This window comes from Bactrocera dorsalis, chromosome 1, assembly GCF_023373825.1.
Source record: "Bactrocera dorsalis isolate Fly_Bdor chromosome 1, ASM2337382v1, whole genome shotgun sequence".
Classification (NCBI taxonomy): domain Eukaryota; kingdom Metazoa; phylum Arthropoda; class Insecta; order Diptera; family Tephritidae; genus Bactrocera; species Bactrocera dorsalis.
The window spans coordinates 70453483-70476166 of NC_064303.1; the positions used below are offsets into that span (position 1 = coordinate 70453483).

Here is a 22684-nt window from a genome sequence, read left to right on the forward strand (position 1 = left end):
GTTTATAGTTATACTAGAGGACCCGCTTACGTTTTACTGTGGCTTATACATAGATAGTAGTACCAATACCATCTATATGATTTCTATTAGTTAGATTATAAGTATTAGTTAAGGAATAATCGCATTTTTGATGAAGCAACAAAAATGAATCAAAAAGCATTTCGTGCGTTAAGAAATAATTGGTTTTTGGGGTAAAAATACCTTTGTCCTTTGGGATGCCCGTGGTATATTATTCATCGAATGATAAATGAGCCAGTTTTAATTCATTGCATTGTGTATTTGATTGCAGTTCTATTCAACCATTCCCGATATTTAGCAATTCTATTATTTTTCAGGAAAGATCAGTTTGAAATTGTACGCATATACATACATATGTATTCATCGTTCCCGTTTAAATATTGCATTGCTCTGTGCAATGCTGCGAAAAGATTTCTGTATATCTCAAATTTTTTATCAACACTTCAGTTATGCCGCTATTTTTTTATGCCAGACCTTTTGCAATTTTAAATTGCCTGTCAAGATACCCCCTCCAATAGTTAGCAGGTATGATGTATTGAATCACCCAATTATTATTATTACTTAACCCTTTCAGCCCCAAAGGACTTTTTAAACGATGTCAAACATATATAGAAGTTGCTTATAAGCAACTTTGGGGCTAAAAGGGTTAATCATGATCATGAAGTTGATCTATAAGATGTGTATTTTAAAGAAGTTTTTGTGTATTTGACTTTTTAAACGATGTCAAACATATAATGAAGTTGCTTAGAAGCAATTTCGGGGCTGAAAGGGTTAAGAACGAACAACTCTGTCCACAATATAAAAACTTGATCCACAGATGTCGCCTTTTACTTTGACATCGTTTTCTTTAATGCACGTTTACGCCAATTTAATTTTTGAATATTGGATACTGCGATGGTAGCGCCATCTATCGGTCAAACATTCCAAAATTAACAATTGATTAAAAATTAAAAAATTATTTAAAAAACATTTTCCAGTGGACCAAATTGTAAATCTAAACCATTCTCGAATCTCCTTGAACATACACACAAAATTTCATCAAAATCGGTCTATCCGTTTAGGAGCAGTTCAGATGCAAACACACGGTCAGAAGATTTATATATATAAAGATATTTAAACATCATCCGCAATTTTTTTTTATACGAAATCTTTTACATTTTACCTTTGGGAAGCAATTGCCAGTTGCTTTTCGCATGTGCATATGCCGGGCAAGATGCAGGTCGCGATTTCTATCGAAAACCAAAAATTCAAAGAGTTTCATAGTTTTTAATAACTTATGTTCAAGTTAAACTAATAAAACTAAAACAAGAAAAAATGTTAACTTCGGTTGCACCGAAGCTAAATACCATTCACAGGTGCATTTCTGTTAGTAACTATGTGTTCAGTTTGGAAGCTATATGCTGTAGTAATCCGTTCTGAACAATTTCTTAGAGATTACTCTGTTGTCTTAGAAAATAATCTATACCAAATTTCGTGAATATATCTTGTCAACTGTCAATGTTGTCCATACAAGATTTTGATTCCGATCGTTCAGTTTGTATGGCAGCTATATGCTATAGTTAACCGATCTGAACAATTTCTTCGAAAATTACTCTGTTGTCTTAGAAAATAATCTACCAAATTTCGTGAATATATCTTGTCAAATGTGAAAGTTTTCCATATAAGCATTTGATTCCGATCGTTCAGTTTGTACAGCAGCTATATGTTATAGTGGTCCGATATCGGCCATTCCGACAAATGAGCAGCTTGAAGAAAAAATGACGTTTACAAAATTTCAAAACGATATATTTAAAACTAAGGGACTAGTTCGTATATACAGAATATGTATATACCGTCAGAGGACATGGCTAAATAGACTCAGCTCGACATACTGATCATTTATATATATACTTCCGATATATATCTCCGACGCTTCCTTCTGGGTGTTACAAACTTCGTGACAAACTTAATATACCCTGTTCAGGGTATAAAAAGGGAAAATTTTGAAATTTGAAAAAAAGTGGTTTTTGACTAAAAAAATTTTACTTTAACATATGTATGCTCAAACTTAACTTTTCTTAGTTCTTTTAGTTTAAATAGAGGACAATTTAATGCCAAAGATTTTCCAAACTTCCAATTAAGAAAAATCGTAGAACTGAAAAACCGAGAAATCGCGCGCCAAAGTTTTCGCTTTCTGCCCAAGCGCTCATATTTCCCTTCTAGCTTCCACAATATTTCGAATTCCCATCTATAACTTTGGGGAAATATTCCATTTTATATTTACATAATTTTTAAAGAGATTTCAAAAAAAATTAAATTAAGTTCGACCTATTGTATGGACCTACAGTCTGTCAAGTAAGAGCGTGGTCGACTTTACCGACAATTAATGAAAGATTTCGCTCTAATTCCTTCGCGAGCCGATAGAGGGAAGTTTTTTCCTTGATGCATTGTCAACACAGGCTCAGTTGTTGGTGATCTCTTGAAAGAGAATCACGTTAAACGTGAATGGTGCAACACAATGAAGAAGCTTCTGTTGACTGAAATATTTGTGACAAAGCAACTCGCTTCGGTGCATGAGAATTTTGATAGATATTTTGAAAATGTACGCGAACCTGGTCAACTTCCACCAATAGGCTTGTTCATCGGATCGTAAAACATGGAATAAAGGTGCATCTTTGGGGCTGCTTCTCAAAGCCGGGATTCGGCATCTCTATACTGACAACCTAAATGACGAGAAAATGATAAAAATCTACAAAAAAGCTTTACTGCTATCTGCCAAACAATGGTTCATCAGAAAAAATGAAGATTGGGTTCTGCAGGAGGACAACGATCCTAAACACCGCATCAAGCTCCGTATTCAATGGAAAACTCAATCTGGCATCGTTACATACATATTATTGACCAAATTGCACCATTGTTTGTAATGTGTACAATGTGTATATAAATGTGGAAGTTTCATAAAATAATTTTTTTTTTATAAATAATCCCGACCACGTTCTTGACAGACTGTAGTTTATGTTTGCAATTCCAAATAAAATAGAAATAACCTCTATACATACAAGTGTTTAAAACATTCAAAATTTTAACTGTACTGCAGTAACTGCAACAAACATTTCGGATTCGATCTCTGCTAAAGTACCAGTAATAATACTGCACTTAATGCAATTTCAAATAAGCCTCAAATAATCACCATACAGTTCATGCCTCAAATCAACTTTTATATAGAAATTCCACGCGGTACCAAATTCACTATTGAGAGCAGTCCTATACAGTGGCATTCGAAGAAACTATCCATATGAAATATTGTAACGAGGATGAAAAGACACAAGAATGTGATCCAAAATTGTCTTAGGGAAGCCTAGAGCTATGCTAAAACACCTCGATTAGGCCGACCACTTTTAATAAAAGAATTAAGTATTATATGGGTCCTCGCCCCAACGGAAGAGAAGGACGTTGTGACCAAGATGTCAAATTCGTGCTTGGCAAACAACCGAAACCATTGCTTTTCGGAAAATGCAAAAGAACAGTTGGTATGATGAGGAGTTCCGTGTCGCAGCGGAGAGAAAACTGACTGTCTACCTCACAACTTTACAATCGATCACAACACGTGCGGGATGGGATAGATAAAGAGATTTGAAGAAGGAAGCGAGACGCATTTGCAGACATAAAAAATAAGGTGAATAACTACTAAAATGAAGAGACCGAAATGCGTGAGTATGCCTGGGAATCTTTGCACTTAAACTTAGCTCCCAGCTCATTGGAAACGTGCTGAGGTTTTTTAATTCTTAAACCCGAAAAACCTGAACATCTAGTAAATTCTTATCGACCAATTAGTCTATTGCTAATAATCTCGAAAGGATCATGCACCAATCCCAGCAATCACCATTTGTGAACTTAAAAGTGAAATTAAAAAGCTTAAAGTTAAGAAAGCAGCTGGCTTCGACTTAATTACAGCTGAAGTGTTAAAGCAGCTACCATACAAATGTTTACGGAAGCTCACCTATCTTTTCAATACAGCAATCCGTCTGACACATTTTCCCTTTGCCTGCCTTTGGAAAGTTGCCGAAGTTGTTATGGTTCCTAAGCCAGGAAAGGATCCTCACGTAGTCTCGTCATATATACCAATTTCTCTATTCCCACAAATCTCAAAACTTTTTGAAAAATTAATTTATCTAAGATTAAAATCTATAATCGACGAAGTTAATCCCATCGCATCAGTTCGGTTTTAGAAATAAGCATTCCACAATAGAATAAATTCACAGAATAACATCAGAAATAGAAAAAACCCTGGAGGAGGGAAACGTATGCTCAACTGTATTCCTTGACGTGCACAAGCATTGACAAGGTATGGCACGAAGACCTTGTGCAAAAACTAAAATCATGTCTTTCGGTTGAGTATTGTGCTTTTTTTGAAATCGTATATCACCATGACATTTTTCCGTGTAAAACAATTTCTTCTCTATTTCCATTCTTATTCCATTTTATATTTACATAATTTTTAAAGAGATTTAAGCAAAAAAAATTCAATTTTTTTTGAAGCTTTTAAAGCAGGTTCCCCCTTAAAGAAGATTTACAAAACGTAATAAACGTAATTTAACATCCAAATGCGTCTTTATTCATTCGAAAAATGTTATCTCTTAAAATCTTTCTTTAATTCGGAACTCATTAAAAACTTTAATAAGATTGCTTCCAAATGTATTCATTTGCAGGTTTTGTCGTATTAGTAAACAGCGGATTCCAATATTGGTTTTACGTATTGTTACAAAAGTAGTATTAAGTTATATTTGTATTACTATATGCATCCCTGATTATGAACAATAGCTGTAGGTATATGGAATAGCATTTGTCTTGTTGTAGACATCTGGCGCCACGGCTGTCTGCTCGTCGAAACAATAGACATCTGGCGCCGCACTGTCTGCTTGTCTAGGTAAACAATTGCTGAGTCTGGCGCCGCGACTGTCTGCTTGCGTCTGGCGCCGTATAGCCGTATGTTCTGGTAATTTCCAGACGCGATATTCTAGAAGGACACGTCGGCATCAGCGAGAAGTGCGTGGCTATATAAGCCGTGGCAGCGCCAACGTAATCAATCAGTGCTAAGAGTAAACTGCTATAGTGTAGACGAGTTGTGAAATAAAGAGTTGTTGAATTAAATTAAACAGTGTTGATTTTATTTGTCAATCCAGAGATACGAACCTAACAAAGTAAACTAGCAAGCAGTAAATTCGTAACAATTGGTGTCAGAAGTGGGATTGTCAAATAATCCAAATTCAAGATGGTTAAATTCGGAGTATTGAGAATTCAGCAATTAAAAAAGGAACTGGAGGAGCGTAATTTGCCGATAAGCGGGCAAAAGGCGGATCTGCAGGCACGATTACGTAAAGCAATGGAAGCGGATGGAATTAATGTAAACGAGTTCGAATTTGATGGGCCAGAAACTTCTACAAAGGTAGAAGAAAAAGTAGAAGAACAACGAACATCATCAAGTGCAGACATGAACATGCTGTTAGTGGCTATACAGAAAATAGTTGAAAATACAGAAAATGCAGTGCAAACAGGAAATCGTCTGGAACAGCAAATAGCTGAAAATGCAGAAAAAGCAGTGCAAACAGAAAATCGTCTGGCACAGCAAATAGCCGAAAATATATCACAAATAACAGAAAATGCAGTGCAAACAGAAAATCGTCTGGCACAGCAAATAACGCAAATAGCTGAAAATACATCACAGTTAGAGTCTCGCCTTACACAACAAATGACTGAAAATAATACGCAGTTAGAAAAGCGTTTGGTACAACAGATTACAGAAAATAATACACAAGTGCAAGAGAAATTTTCAAAATTGGAAGACGAATTAAGCACGTTAAAAAATGACGAAGAAAATTTGAAATCAGAAGTTCTTCATTTGAGTAATCGAATGCGAGAACTGCAACTGCATGGCCCTGCACCATCAACAAATAATCCAAGATTGAAGGCACCCACATTCGATGGAAGTATTCCATTTCAAATTTTCAAACTTCAGTTTGAAAAGACAGCATTGGCCAATAACTGGAATGCAGCGGACAAAGTGGCGTCCTTGTTTGTATCATTGAAAGGACCTGCGGCAGAAATCCTTCAGACTATTCCAGACTGTGAACGGGACAACTATGAGGCATTGATGAGTGCGATAGAAAGACGATATGGTAGTGAGCACCGGAAACAAATATACCAGATCGAACTGCAAAATAGGGGTCAGAAGATGAACGAGTCATTGCAAGAGTTCGCAACTGAAATCGAACGACTGGCTCATTTGGCAAATGCAGATGCACCTGTGGATTACATTGAGAGGGTAAAAATTCAATGTTTCATAAATGGAATTCGTGATGTGAACACCAAACGCGCCACATATGCATTGCCAAAAAGAACGTTTGCTGAAACGGTTTCGCACGCCCTCACACAGGAAACAGCTTCCCTACTAAGTAAACCAGCACACAAAGTACAAAGGGTTGAAATGGAACAACCGGCGCTGATGGAAGAAATATTGAAGACTCTGAAGACAATTGCTGCACCGCGAGTAAATACAACAGGAAGATGTTTCAACTGTGGAAAAGCGGGTCACTTTGCCCGAAATTGCAATATAAAAGTAAACCCATCAAAACGGAAACAACCAACAGATAACGAGGACGGAGCATCCACATCTCACAAGTCGTTAAACTAAAACGGAACAGTTCAAAGGGGCGTGAGCTGGTTCCCACAACTATTTGCCCCGCCATCTCGATATCACAAATAGGTCGCCATGACAACAATCTTACTATCAACGGCATCGTAAATGGACGACTGTCAACGCTTACTTTGGATACTGGTGCCACACATTCAATTATCCGACCGGATGTGGTAAGAGGAACGGTTAAACCATTAGTCGGTTGCAAGCTTCGAACGGCCACCGGGGAGGAAGCAGCTGTCGCGGGAAAAGTGTTTTGCAAAGTGATGATTGGTACCCTGGAAGTTAATCACACCTTCATCGTACCTGGGAAAGCGAAGATGGCAAACATTCTCGTCTGCTGATCATAGTACCGAAGTCCATGATCCCAAAAGTATTGAAAGAATATCACAATGGACCTAGTGGAGGGCACCTTGGAATAACAAAAACTATAGAGAAGATTAAACAACGGTTCTACTGGATCGGTTGTCGAGATTCCATAGCAGAATGGATAAGTAATTGCGTAGAGTGCATGGCAGCTAAAGGTCCTAAAGCCAAAAGTCGCGGTAGGCTACAACAGTACAACGTGGGATCACCATTTGAACGAGTCGCAATGGATATTGCAGGTCCGTTCCCAACCAGTACGGCCGGAAACAAATATCTACTGGTTGTCATGGACTATTTCAGTAAATGGCCAGAAGTATATGCCTTACCAAACCAGGAAGCGAAGACCGTAGCCGAAGCGTTTGTAGAAAATTGGATAACAAGGTTCGGAGTGCCCGTCGAATTACACTCAGATCAAGGCAGGAATTTCGAATCTTCCATTTTCCAAGAAGTCTGTACATTATTGGGCATCCACAAGACACGGACAACAGCGTTACACCCACAATCAGATGGGATGGTAGAGAGATTCAACCGAACGCTCGAAGAACATCTGCGGAAAATCGTTGATAAAGATCAACGGAATTGGGACAAGTGCATCCAGATGTTCCTGCTGGCGTATCGTTCAGCGAAGCACGAGACAACTGGTTACACGCCAGCAAAGATTATTTTCGGATCTGATCTGCGACTCCCTGCTGATCTTAAGTTTGGAACGAATCCTACAGCTGTAAGAAATGATGGAGATTATTGTTCTGCCTTAAAGGAAGAAATGAATGAATTGCATCTAATGGTAAGACAGCATACGCATCTGATGAGCAATAAGATGAAGAACCGGTTCGATCAAGCGGCAAATTCAAAAGGTTTTGAAGAAGGTGATCTGGTCCTGTTGTACAATCCACTTCGAAAGAAAGGCTTGTCCCCGAAACTGCAGACAGCCTGGGAAGGACCCTATATGGTGATGAAACGACTTAATGACGTGGTATACCGCATACAAAGAAATGGAAAAGCACGATGTAAAATGAAAGTAGTACATTTGGAGAGGCTCGCCCCATTTGGTTCAAGAGGATTTGTGCCTAATCGGGACGATTAGGCTTTAGTGGAGGGCAGTGTTACAAAAGTAGTATTAAGTTATATTTGTATTACTATATGCATCCCTGATTATGAACAATAGCTGTAGGTATATGGAATAGCATTTGTCTTGTTGTAGACATCTGGCGCCACGGCTGTCTGCTCGTCGAAACAATAGACATCTGGCGCCGCACTGTCTGCTTGTCTAGGTAAACAATTGCTGAGTCTGGCGCCGCGACTGTCTGCTTGCGTCTGGCGCCGTATAGCCGTATGTTCTGGTAATTTCCAGACGCGATATTCTAGAAGGACACGTCGGCATCAGCGAGAAGTGCGTGGCTATATAAGCCGTGGCAGCGCCAACGTAATCAATCAGTGCTAAGAGTAAACTGCTATAGTGTAGACGAGTTGTGAAATAAAGAGTTGTTGAATTAAATTAAACAGTGTTGATTTTATTTGTCAATCCAGAGATACGAACCTAACAAAGTAAACTAGCAAGCAGTAAATTCGTAACAGTATGTTCGAAAAGACGAAATTCCAATTAGATTCTGTGACACCATTGAAAATCAGAATTGGTTTGCAATTCTGACAGCTAAGCAATTCAGTCTTGGATTTCACAAATGGTAGGCAAAATTTTCACAACATTTACTGTTACAAGGCATTAAATGTGTGAAATTTTTGTAACAAGGGTAACGGTTTGATAATTCGTAATGCATAATGAATTTACAGTAATGCAACAATATACAACAAAATTTGTTTTATTAAATTGCCAATCTCCAGAAAAACATGCATAATTTTATTTTTTTATCTTTATGTGAAATGTAATATTAAAATATGTATATATATGTATATAAAATATTTGTTATAAAACAAGCATCAGATAAGCTGCATTTGTTTCTGTTTTTTGTTTACTACCGCCCTTTTTAATCGTTTTTGTTGCTTCAATTAATTTGTGTATGCAGTTCTTACACAAGTTTTATTATTATTGAAATAAGTATATCGCTTAATTACTTTATTGTAGGATTAACTTTTATTTAAATTCAAAAATTTAGTATTAATTTTAAAGGAACATTGATAAAAACTCTTCAACTGATAAATTCATAAAGGTATTCGTAAAAAATTGTACATATACAGCTAAAATTAATTTTACTTCTAATTAATATCGGGTAGCGTATGCATTCATATTTATAACTTCCTTTAATATATTTGGCATTGATAATTGCTTCTTGGAGGCCTGTTTTAGATGTACGTTCGAAATCGGATTAAAATCCGAGGACTAAGTAGGGGGCGGTCCTAAAACTTTTCGGGTGTTGTACAATATCCACAGTTTTGCCTTGTGAGCTGTACGTTTTGGGTTGTTGTCCTATTGAAATATGCAACGACCGGAAAGTCTGAATTTATCCCTGCCAACATTTTAATTATCTTTTAATATTCGAATATATTACCGGTTATCCATTTTATTAGCGATAACCTGCATGCACACACACGGTGCCATAGCGGTAGATTTCTATCTCCGTCCTTAACCGAGTATTTTGTGTTTTTCCTTTGCATTTCGGAAGTCAGCATTCAAAGCGAGACTTTGATTAATTTCTGAAGCGGATTTTCTTTAATTTTTCTCACGTTAACGGCTTTATCATAACTTTGAAGTTCGTCCGGCCTTCCTGGTCGCTGCAACAACTTCATCGAATTCCTTTAAAAATTGTTACGGAAGGTTGAAACACTTCTATTGGTAAATTTTAATATCTTCTGCAAGATTTTTTGCTTCTTCCTTTCGAAGATATTAAATATTAATCTTCTTTCTTCGAGGTTGGTTTCTTTTAATTTTTTTCAAATATGTATATTGAAAGATGGAGGTAGGATTTTCTTGCGCGGTAAAGTGGTTTGTTAGTGATGAGAATTATTAGTGGAGAATATTAATTTGATGAAAGCGAAGTTTTTTATGGATTATAGAAACTTGTTCGCATCCGCAACTAACCATACACGAAAATCTTAATCCATACTGTTTTTGAGTCCAGACCGGACCCGGAGAACTTTTTTCTGCAATCACTACCTTGGTTATATGCAATACATACATGGAGCAAGTTTTGTTCAGAGCTTAAGATTTCTAGGGAGTGGACCATATATAATATTAAGTTGCCCCATACTACCAACGCATAATTTCGACACTATCCTCTAGGGCTCTTCTAACTGAACATTTTTCACGAAGTACGCCGCCACTCGAGTCGAGTGGTCAACAAAAGGATGTATTTGTATATGGTCCTAAAGAGCAAAGCTCTTAGTTTGATCAATACCAGGCAGTCAGGGCATAATTGTCTGGTCAGGTTCGTCAGATATTATAATCTTTAGCGATGGTTTCATAAATTGTATAACCAGTCGACCTTTGCTAATTACCACATTATTCTATAATTATTTCAATCGCAAACCTCCTCTTTATTTGAGTTCAGCAAAGTTAATAACGTCGATCTTACCGAAAACACTTTCACCGAACATAATCGTTGACGAACGTCAATTCTGCAAGGTGCTTCAATTACCGAAAGCAAGCAGCAGATGTAATGATTGAGCGGGACACCGTACAAAAGGTCGATTCCTGTGATTCCGCAAAAAGGATCTCACTTTGGAGATTTGGCAAACGGTAAATTAACATTAGCGGACGAAAAGAGTAGAGCACTTGAAGTCCTATAATTTTTTCACCCGGGTGAGAAAGATCTGGTTCTACTGTCAAGATATTGTCCAATCCGAAAAGATGTTAGAATAGGGTTGAAATTCAATTCGATGGCTATGCTTCCATCGACCCGAAGAAGTGCGCTATATTCGACGACAGTTTAAACTGTACCCTCTAGCCAACAAGCCAAAAAAAGCGGGTTACCAAACGACTGCGCAAATCCCAAAAGAGGTCGTTTTCGGTAAATCAAACTCCGCGGTATGCATAATACTATTCGAAAAATGAGACCTGACATCTTTGCCAAAATTGAAATTTCGAAAAACCATCACTGTCGTAACTGATGTGCTAAAACGCAGAAAACTTGCAACACTTGGAAAGTAGTTGCACAAAAACTTACATCAAAACCAACTATGCTAGCCCAAAAGTCAATGTATGTGATTTGTGTTATAAATAATTTAAATATTACTTTTATTACAATGGTGGATCTGATTTTAATATAATATGATATAGTTGACAGAGATCTATTCAAGTTTTGGAACAATCTGTCTGACTTTAAAGCTATTCACAATTTAAAAATCAATTTTTTACACTGTTTATTTATTTTGTACCTTTCTAGTTGAAATGTATCATTTATGCTAACTCCTCAGTGAGAGTGTTAATAAAAAAATATTTTTTCTTCGCATATTTTTATATTTAAAAATTAAAATTTTAAATTTTTAGCAGATTGAAATTGTCTAAATCTATTCGTCGAGGCGTGATAAACAGATGGGAGTAAAATATCTAATCAAGGTATTCCATTTGTCCCTGAGCATTCTGCATATCGCATATGCAATACATCTTATCATCAAAAAATTGAAATTGAGTTTCTAAATATATCCGATGCGTGCTAAGGGGGGCAGAGGTTCCCCTACTGAAAGGTGGTATAATTATAAACGCCTCTTTAGCTCGTGTCATAAATCAGAAACCACCCTAAGATAGGACGATGCTATTAGCGTTAGAGTTGACAAAAACTTTTAATACAGTCAATTAGACATCGAACTGTCTACGTTGCATCGTAGTCTAAAGATGTGGACCATGAACTATCTACTTAAACAGAGGGTTGCGCATGATGATGCCCTCTCCCTGTCGCTGGGTCTACTCATTGAAACCGTTTCGAACGAAAAATTTGCCGATTCGATCGAAACAAATTAAGTTAATCATTAAAATCGTAATAAAAATCAAATTTTCGTTGAAGTTGAACTCACTCACGGACCCGATAAAATACCCTTCGCGGCTAATACCATAGATGACGCTAATTTCGAAATCATTAAAACTTGAAAATCGAGAACTCTTCTAAAGTGGCGGAGTTTAAAAAATGAGGTATTTGTAAGAAGGCTATAAATTATGTTAGAATGTGTATTTTAGAGACCAGAGACAAAAATATATCAATAACATTATATTTGAAATATATATTTAAAGTTTGACCTATTGTGTGGACCTACAGTCTGTCAAGTAAGAGCGTGGTCGACTTTACCGACAGTTAATGAAAAATTTCGCTCTAATTCCTTCGCGAGCCGATAGAGGGAAGTTTTTTGTTGGTGATCTCTTGAAAGAGAATCACGTTAAACGTGAATGATGCAACACAATGAAGAAGCTTCTGTTGACTGAAAAATTTGTGACAAAGCAACTCGCTTGGGCGCATGAGAATTTTGATAAATATTTTGAAAATGTACGCGAACCTGGTCAACTTCCACCAATAGGCTTGTTCATCGGACCGTAAAACATGGAATCAAGGTGCATCTTTGGGGCTGCTTCTCAAAGCAAGGATTCGGCATCTCTATACTGACAACCTAAATGACGAAAAATGATAAAAATCTACAAAAAAGCTTTACTGCTATCTGCCAAACAATGGTTCATCAGAAAAAATGAAGATTGGGTTCTGCAGGAGGACAACGATCCTAAACACCGCATCAAGCTCCGTATTCAATGGAAAACTCAATCTGGCATCGTTACATACATATTATTGACCAAATTGCACCATTGTTTGTAATGTGTACAATGTGTATATAAATGTGGAAGTTTCATAAAATAATTTTTTTTTATAAATTATCCCGACCACGTTCTTGACAGACTGTAGTTTATGTTTGCAATTCCAAATAAAATAGAAATAACCTCTATACATACAAGTGTTTAAAACATTCAAAATTTTAACTGTACTGCAGTAACTGCAACAAACATTTCGGATTCGATCTCTGCTAAAGTACCAGTAATAATACTGCACTTAATGCAATTTAAAATAAGTCTCAAATAATCACCATACAGTTCGTGCCTCAAATCAACTTTTATGTAGAAATTCCACGCGGTACCAAATTCACTATTGAGAGCAGTCCTATACAGTGGCATTCGAAGAAACTATCCATGTGAAATATTGTAACGAGGATGAAAAGACACAAGAATGTGATCCAAAATTGTCTTAGGGAAGCCTAGAGCTATGCTAAAACACCTCGATTAGGCCGACCACTTTTAATAAAAGAATTAAGTATTATGTGGGTCGTATTTGGATTTCATGATAATATCCCAATTTGTTTTGGGTTAAACAAAACTAACACAGAAAATTACGTGGAGCTTCTGAATAGCGTGTTAGTGGAGCTTGGTGACCAATTTTTGGGTAAAAAAAACGCACCCAATGAAGAAGGACAACAAGCCTTGGATGAGAGACCCCCCTTTTGATGACAACCATGGCAATCAATTTAAGGATAACGATTTGAGGGCATGCACCTGGAATGTCCGCTCCCTTAATTGTGAAGGTGCTGCTGCTCAGCTGGTTGATGTCCTCGTGAAAATAAAGGCTGACATCATCACTGTCCAATAAATGCGTTGGACGGGACAAGGCCTGAGGCCGATAGACCCTTGTGGCATTTACTACGGTGACCATATAAAGTAGCGCAAGTTCGGTGTGGGATTCACTCCTGTTCTTTAACATATCGCTGATTTGCGCCCTCGCCCCAACGGAAGAGAAGGACGTTGTGACCAAGATGTCAAACTCGTGCTTGGCAAACAACCGAAACCATTGCTTTTCGGAAAATGCAAAAGAACAGTTGGTATGATGAGCAGTTCCGTGTCGCAGCGGAGAGAAAACTGACTGTCTACCTCACAACTTTACAATCGATCACAACACGTGCGGGATGGGATAGATAACGAGATTTGAAGAAGGAAGCGAGGCACATTTGCAGACATAAAAAATAAGGTGAATAACTACTAAAATGAAGAGACCGAAATGCGTGAGTATGCCTGGGAATCTTTGCACTTAAACTTAGCTCCCAGCGCATTAGAAACGTGCTGAAGTTTTTTAATTCTTAAACCCGAGAAACCTGAACATTAATACGTAAACTTTTGCCAGTGTTGGAAGAAAACCAGCTTATTCGGAAATTATCAATTTGGCTTCAGAAAATTTCAAAACGAATACCGGCTTATGCTTCAATATTTCTGCATAAAAAAATTATACCTACTGTATTGTTAAAAGTGTGCTCAATAATGTACAAACGGTTTGAATAAAATTACTATTATTATTACTATTTTTATCTTAACATGGAATGCAAGTGGACTAATGGAAGCACCAAGAAGAGCTTTTACTTATTTTACAAAAGGAGAAAATAGATTTACGTCTCATATTCGAAACTCATTTTACGAGATACAGCCATATAACTTTCAAAAACTACGATTTCTATCATACAATTTACCTTAGTAATTGTGCGAGGGGAGGCACTGCTGTTATTGTTAAAAACAGCATTAAACATGATGAGGATAGAAAAATCAGTACGCACAATATTCAAACCACAACTATTACATTAAAAGCAATGAACCTCCCCCTTGTCAGTTACTGCAATATATTGCCCGCCGAGATACAAAATCCTCTTTTAAGAATATAAAGAACTTCTCAATATGCACAAACACAAATTTATTATGGGAGGCGACTTTAACGCTAAGCATGTTTACTGGGGATCGCGCCTAACGACAGCTAAAGGGCGAGACTTATTCCAGGCAGCTCAAGAAACCGGATGTGAGTTTGCATCGACCGGAACACCAACTTATTGGCCAACGGACACCAACAAAATACCAGATGTAATAGTTTTTTTATAACCAGGAAGATATCTCGAAATTTCATAGAAGTAGAAGGTGGGTTAGATTTAAGCTCTGATCACTCCCCATTATATTTAACAGTAAGTGAAACAGTCATTAAAAGAGATCTTAGTCTGAAGCTATACAACAAAAATACGGACTGGAATCCGTTCAAACAAATACTTCAGACTAAAATAAAGTGTCCGAAAATCACAACAATTGAACAACTAGAGTTAGAAGTTAACACATTTACGAAAGAAATTCAACAAGCAGCTTGGGATAATACTTCGAAGATAAAGCAAAAAATTGTAGGTTCAAATTATTAAACAATAAAAATCCTTCTAATTAAGAAAAGAAAGTTACGACGGAAATGGCAGCAAACCCGCTCACCACTCGACAAAACCAACCTCAATAAGGCGACAGCTGAATTAAAACGACAAATTGCTCATATTAAGAATAAGTCAATTAATAAATATTTATCTCAACTATCCGCTGACAAAAAATATGATTACTCACTCTGGAAAAGTACAAAGTATCTGAAACGCCCAACAAGTCACGTTGCACCACTAAAAGTTGCTTCCAATACATGGGCTAGAAGTGATTGTGATAAAGTTAATGCATTTGCTAGCTGAAACCTTTCGTCCAAATGTGGATAGTGAAATCGCGTTCCTCAGTAGTATTCAACAGGATCATGCAACAATCCCAGCAATCACCATTTGTGAACTTAAAAGTGAAATTAAAAAGCTTAAAGTTAAGAAAGCACCTGGCTTCGACTTAATTACAGCTGAAGTGTTAAAGCAGTTACCATACAAATGTTTACGGAAGCTCACCTATCTTTTCAATACAGCAATCCGTCTGACACATTTTCCCTTTGCCTGCCTTTGGAAAGTTGCCGAAGTTGTTATGGTTCCTAAGCCAGGAAAGGATCCTCACGTAGTCTCGTCATATATACCAATTTCTCTATTCCCACAAATCTCAAAACTTTTTGAAAAATTAATTTATCTAAGATTAAAATCTATAATCGACGAAAAGCAGTTAATCCCATCGCATCAGTTCGGTTTTAGAAATAAGCATTCCACAATAGAATAAATTCACAGAATAACATCAGAAATAGAAAAATCCCTGGAGGAGAGAAACGTATGCTCAACTGTATTCCTTGACGTTGCACAAGCATTTGACAAGGTATGGCACGAAGACCTTATGCAAAAACTAAAATCATGTCTTCTGGTTGAGTATTGTGCTCTTTTAGAGTCGTATATCACCATGAGATTTTTCCGTGTAAAACAAGGAAATTAATTCTCCAAATTAAAGCGGGGGTTTCTCAGGGAAATATCTTAGGTCTATATATTCTGTATACAAGAGACTTCTAGCTTCTTCTTCTTAGCACCAAAACAGTATGACTGCCACTTTTTCTGATGACACCGCAATACTATACGTCGAAAAAACAGCAGAAAAAGCTGCGCTAAACCTGCAACATGCAACCAACTCTCTAGTAAGTTGGACTAAAAAATGGAGAATAAAACTAAATGGTGACAAATCGGTTCATGTAAACTTTACAAACAAAAGAATCACTTATCAACCTATAAGTATTCTAGATACCTGAATACCATATGCAAAAACGGCTAAATGTCTTGGAACCCACGCGATACTAGATTACGTTGGGAAGAGCATATTAAAATAAAAAGGATTGAACTTAATCTGAAATTGGCGAAAATGAAATGGCTAATTTGGCGAAGGTCAAACCTGTTCATACACAACAGATTACTTCTTTATAAACAAATAATAAAGCCGGTATTGTCGTATGGTGCGCAACTGTGGGGATGTGCCAATGATAGCAGTATTAATATTATACATTTTTTTCAAAACAAAGTGCTAAGAGGCATTGTAAATGCTCTTTTGCAGAAATGCTGATATTCATCGAGACCTAAGATTTGTCGAAAAAAACCACATAGCTTAGTTGGAAGCTAAAATATAAAGGAATTAAATATATGTATGCCATATGAATATTTTTATTAATTTCTATATAATTTGTTTTTCAGTTATTCAAATCAAACTGCTCGTTAGTTTTTGAAACTAGTTGTAGTGATATCTAACATTGTTAAAGTTTTAAAAATGTTTGTAATAAAAAAACAAAAAAAAATTATCTTAAAACCCTAGCCCCTCCCTTAAATAGCTGCAAATGTTTAGACGAAAAATTAAAACAATTTCAATTTGTTCACAAAAAGGTGAAAGAACATCAGTTTAAAACTACGTCGACAAAAATGATGTGCACACCGCAAATCGCCAATGACTGAAGAGGACCAAAGTAACATCACTCGGCTGTTTGGTTTGCGTTTTTGCCTCAAAAGTTAACTTGATTCGTTGCAAAAAATACACTTGTTGTCCACTACAAAATAGTTTTTGACACCATTTTTCAAAGTAAGTATTTAAAATACATATTTAATCAGCTCTTTTGGAACAACACACTACTAAGATAAACACCCCTATCACGCATTTCGACTTGGATTGAAATTTTCTCCGTTTGGCGACTTTGGTATCATGCGTTCCGTTCCCGTTCAGTTCAACTTCGAAATTTACGATTCTGCCTATCATGCATTTCGATCGTAGCTCCGTTTTGCTAAGTTGCAATTTTGTTGGCGGAGAACTTTTTGTGTTTTTATTTTGCTGCGAAAATTTTATTATTTGCGTGATTTTTTTTAATTTTCTAAAAATGTAAGTAAAACTTGTATTTAAAAGTTGTAAAAGACACGATATTTCCAGTTTTAGTGATGTTTTTTGATATGCTTTCAGGTCAAAAATAACAACACCAGAGCAATATGGAAAATTGGCAGATATGATGGAGAGTAAGCTAGATATAGCCAACGGTTTCCACCAGCGTCCTAAAGAAGATGTGCAGGCTTTTTGGAAAGAGGAAGCATCAAATTTACTTGCCGTCGTTTCTTCCGCAAACGTATCTAGGACATACTTGAATGCGTCCTTATTCAGACGAAAGTTTTTTTGAATCTAAATAAGTAAACAAATTGTAAGAAAAATGTCTACTTTCACGTGCAATTACTTACAGCCCGTCATTTATCTGGAAGGGATCGCACATATCTCGTAATCTTCTCCTCTCAATTCTCACCTCAGCATTCTGAGATGCGCTGCTCTTCTCCTCAACCAGTAATATCGCCGCGGATAAAGATTCCATAGTTACGTTTAATAAAAATAATAACAATATAAAAATTTTACTTTTATTTATTTTCTTTGAACAGCAGTAATTTTGTATTTTTGCTTTGTTATGTTCCAGTTTCACATATTTCAAAGCAAACAGCTGATTTCGAAAGAGTTATAGCTCTTCCCCTTCTTCTTTCAATCCAATTGCAACGCATGATACCTAATTTCGACTCCGGCGGAGCGTAGAGCGTGGACGTAATCGAAATGCATGATAGGGGTGAAAGCCAAAAGTATGTTCAGAGTTAAGTGTTTTAACGAAGTATCAACAAGTGAATTACCAGATTAACAAGTTCGGTCTGAATACCCCTTATATTCCTAGGAATACCTTAATTTTATTCTAATGTTTACAAATTGCAATACCGGAATTTTACTTCACGAGCTCAACAAATGTTTCACCTTTCTATAGATTTGTTATAAAAACTGTTCATTTTTGATACTCTAGTCTAGCCCACTGTCGTAGAGTTGAAAACCGTTATACCAAAAAAAAATTGAAGTTTGCCAGCACTTCAATCGAATTTTTTTTAACGGATTGAGTGGAAAACCATAATGCCGAATTTCAAAATACCAACCAAAATGCAGTTGGAAGAAACCCGTAATAGGAGCCTAAATTTAGATTGTAATATAAATCAATAAAGTTTACATATACCTAGTTCTATTCTTCTACCGCACGCTTATTTGTAGAAAATTGAACATATCTTGTGTTTTTTTATAATATCTGTTTCAAAATTGTGTTTAGAAGAAAATATTCGTATCAATATATTTTTTGGTCGTTAAAGCAGCAGAGACACTTTTGATGAAATTCAGTGTTTTCAAATACTGTTTTCCAATAAAACTCAGATATACAGCCCTATCACGCAATCCATCGTAGCAAAGCTACGAATACGAATGTCCGCTACGAATACGAACAATTTGCTATCATTGAATTCATGTGAATTCGAAACTTTTGTTGCCAGACTTAATTTTGAATTTTGACATTTCGAAATCAGCTGTGTTGAAGAAAAAATAAAAATTAGGATTAATAAAAGTGGAAACGTTTATATTCAAATTGGTTTTACGAACAAAAAATATGTATTCGCTAACGTTTTCATTTATGTTGCTTGAGGAAGAACGTGAGAGAAAGCGGCGTGATATAAAAATTCACCGAAAATCACTGAGGGACAGGAGTAACCCTTTCGATGTGGACGAAACAATGTACAGTTCATAAATCCATAAAAATTTATTGTTAAATTTTATTAAAATTATTTTTCTAAAACAGGTTTATTAAAAACTATCGCTTAAATAAGGCGGCATTTACGTATGTTCTCGATGTTCTAGAGGGGAATGCAAGTTCTTCAAGATCGTCGTCTATATTTTTACTTCATCGATTGTCTTCAGTTTTACGGTTTTTAGCTGAAGGAGGCTATCAGCATGGAGTGGGTAAAGACTTCGATATTCCAATGGTTCAGTCAACATTTTGTTGCATCGTAAAAGAAGTATTGGGATTGCTTCAGTCTCATTTGTGCCCTCAGTGGATAAACCTCGATTTAAGTGATGTTGAAAAAAGGGAAGCGAAAAAGGAAATACGGATTTCCAGGCGCGATTTTATGTGTAGACGGGACACATATTAAAATCTTTGCCCCAACTAAATATAAGTTTCTCTATTATAACCGCAAAAGATCATGTTAAGATATCTGCCTACAGAAGCCATACTGTATTTCACGTTTATAATAAACTCTTGTCTAAAATTGCAATATTTTCCTCGCACCTGGAAGACTGCAAAAATCATACCAATCCGAAAGCCTGGTAAACCAATTAATATTCGGATAGTTATCGACCAATTAGTCTTCTAAGTAGCCTTAGCAAAATTTTTGAAAAAGTTATTCAACAAAAAATGTCTCTATTTATAAATCTTAATCAAATATTACCAAATGAACAATTTGGATTTAGACAGTTTCACAGTACAACGCACCAGATTAAAGGTATCTCTAATCATGTAAAGTCAAACTTCGAAAACAAAAAGTCAACTGGTCTAATATTACTGGACGTTGAAAAAGCATTTGACACAGTGTGGCATAATGGTCTTATACATAAATTAGTTAATTTTCACTTTCCATTGCATCTTGTAAAAATAATTAAAAGTTTTTTGACCAATCTCTATTTTTGTGTGTGTTTAAATAATGAATACTCCGACATGATCCAACAACCGGCTGGAGTTCCGCAGGGATCAGTACTTGGCCCCTTGTTGTATACACTATACTGTTCCGATTTCCCAAGAATTGAAAATTGTCATTATGCTATGTACGCCGACGAAACTGCAATTTTCTATTCGCATGAGTTTGGCAATGACATAGTAACTAAGTTACAGGGTGCATTATACAAAATTTCAAACTACAGTATACTCTCGAAAAGTAAATTCTCAGAAAGTAAATAATCGCGGAAAAGTAAATCACCTTTAAGATTACACATGCACCTCGAAAAAGTAAATTTTTTAATTTTTTAATTTACTTTTCAGAGAGTGTGATAAAAAATTCGAAACGAAGCAAGCAGCGTTTTTTACGATGTTGCAAAAACACTTTCTCTCTTGTTTATCGTGTCTATTTAGTAAATAAACTTTGAGATATGTACATATGTAAATGGTCAGAAAATATATATTGCAAAAGAAAAAAAACAAAAGAATATTCAAAATTTTTTCTCTTCATAATAAATACATATGTTTTTCATGTAAATCCATATGTTTTATTGAAGCAAATAAATGAATGAATTTTTTAAGTTTAAAAATGCATTTAATATTATAAAAACAGATAATTTATGTATATATTTGGAAAAGTAAATTATTCGAAAAAGTAAATTACCCAAAATACCAATCGATTTACTTTTCGAGAGTATACTGTACATGAAAAGATGGAAAATTAGAATTAACGCTAGTAAAACACAAGCTATCTTTTTCACTAGAAAAAGGAGTCCTTGCTATTTATCAAGCTCAAGGCTACAACTGGAAAATCACGAATTACCCTGGGCCAGCTCTGTGAAATATCTTACTTTTGATAAAAAAATTACATATAGTGAACATATAAAACACATACAAGAGTAAGTCAACATAGCTATAAAAATGCTGTACCCCCTGATTAATAGAAAGTCTAGTATGAGCAAAGAAAACAAATTAGTAATCTATAAAACAGTTTTCCAATCCATAATTTTATATGCTTGCCCTGCATGGGGCACAGCCGCTGCGTCGCACTTAAAAAAACTGCAAATAAGTCAAAATAAAATCCTTAAAATGATGCTTGGTCTTCCTTGGGATTTCTCTACCATAAGACTTCATAATCATTCTAACATCAAACTAATATCAGAACAATTTCAAGTATTGACTGACAGATTCGTGATACGTTGTGCTTTCTCTGACAATATATTAGTATCTAATCTACATCCATAATAATTTAGTATTTTCACCATTTAGTCGAACAATACAAACTAGTTTGTAAGATTTATAGCAGAGGTTTTTATATAGTAGTACTTTCTTCTGAAATTCCTTTTATAGAATAAATAAAATCTGTGATGACAAAAAGAATTAAGGTTTATATACCATATTCTGTGAATTGTACGCTATTTAAGTTTATAATGTGATATTTTTTTTTCTACTTAATAAAGAATTTGAATTTGAAAATACTTTAGTATCAATGCCATGATTGTAAGTTTGGTGACAAATTCGCATTTCAAACATCTTAATCAATGTTTTGCAGATATGTGACAATAAAATGAAAATACGTTATGTGAATGTTCAGTTTCCTGGCAGCAATCTCACATATGGAAATTTACTTCTCCGTTAGCACAAACCTGTCGTACAAAAATTCCGCTAAACCTAAAAATTTTCCGTTCCGAGTGAATTCAGTGAACGCAACTCTACGAATTTCGAACTTACTTTCGGAACTGTTCGAATTGCATGATAGCAGTTTCGTAACTTTCCCGAAAAAACACTCTACGATGGATTGCGTGATAGGGATGATAATATTGTCCAATTTCTACACCTACTCCTATTTAACTCTTTCATACCATTTTGTTGTGAAGTTTAATGCTTGTGGCGTATTTAGTCAGGGTGTTATCGCCAGGGTTCTCATTTACTACTCCGTAGCAGCAAAATTTCTAGAATAATTGCTATGCTATCGCTACCGCTCTCACTTTTCCGGGAGCCACAGCATAGTCTTAGCATAACAATGTAAAAGAAGTGCTCTACTCTGCTCCGAGTTTTGTTAGGTAAAAAACTATAGCTGGAGCGGTAGCAAAAAATTAAATTCTGCGCTATGCTCTGGCGTAGCGGTAGCAAAAAATTGGGAGCGGTAGCACAGCAGAGCTAATGAAAATTTTCATGTGCTATAACTCCCGCATGTGTTTGTTGTTTTTTTTTCTTTTCTTTGCTATTTTCTGTCGTAATATTTGAATTAATTGAATAATTCAAACAAAAAAATGTTATGCAAATCATTTTGGCACTTGTTGCGTCAAGTGACTTTATAAATCTAAAATCAAATATTTTAAGAAATATATTAATAAAGTCAATTAGATAATAATTGAATAAATTATATATATTTTTTTACTATGTAAAATATTTACCATTTTTATAT

The 22684-nt window shown here is 35.7% G+C and overlaps 1 protein-coding gene and 1 long non-coding RNA gene across 2 annotated transcripts; one reads left to right on the forward strand and one right to left on the reverse strand.

Annotated features, from left to right (window-relative positions):
* The first annotated feature begins 24 nt into the window (after positions 1–24).
* LOC125780371 (uncharacterized) lies at positions 25–17944 on the forward strand. The gene is made up of 2 exons (XM_049462667.1): positions 25–17588; positions 17667–17944. Exon 1 carries the CDS (start codon positions 5270–5272, stop codon positions 6686–6688), a length of 1419 nt encoding a protein of 472 aa, XP_049318624.1. The 5' UTR covers positions 25–5269; the 3' UTR covers positions 6689–17588; positions 17667–17944.
* Positions 17829–19668, reverse strand: LOC125775735 (uncharacterized). The gene is made up of 2 exons (XR_007421343.1): positions 17936–19668; positions 17829–17879 (listed from the first exon to the last, which is right to left on the reverse strand). It is a non-coding gene; the product is annotated as an uncharacterized LOC125775735 (long non-coding RNA).
* Between the last annotated feature and the right edge of the window lie 3016 nt (positions 19669–22684).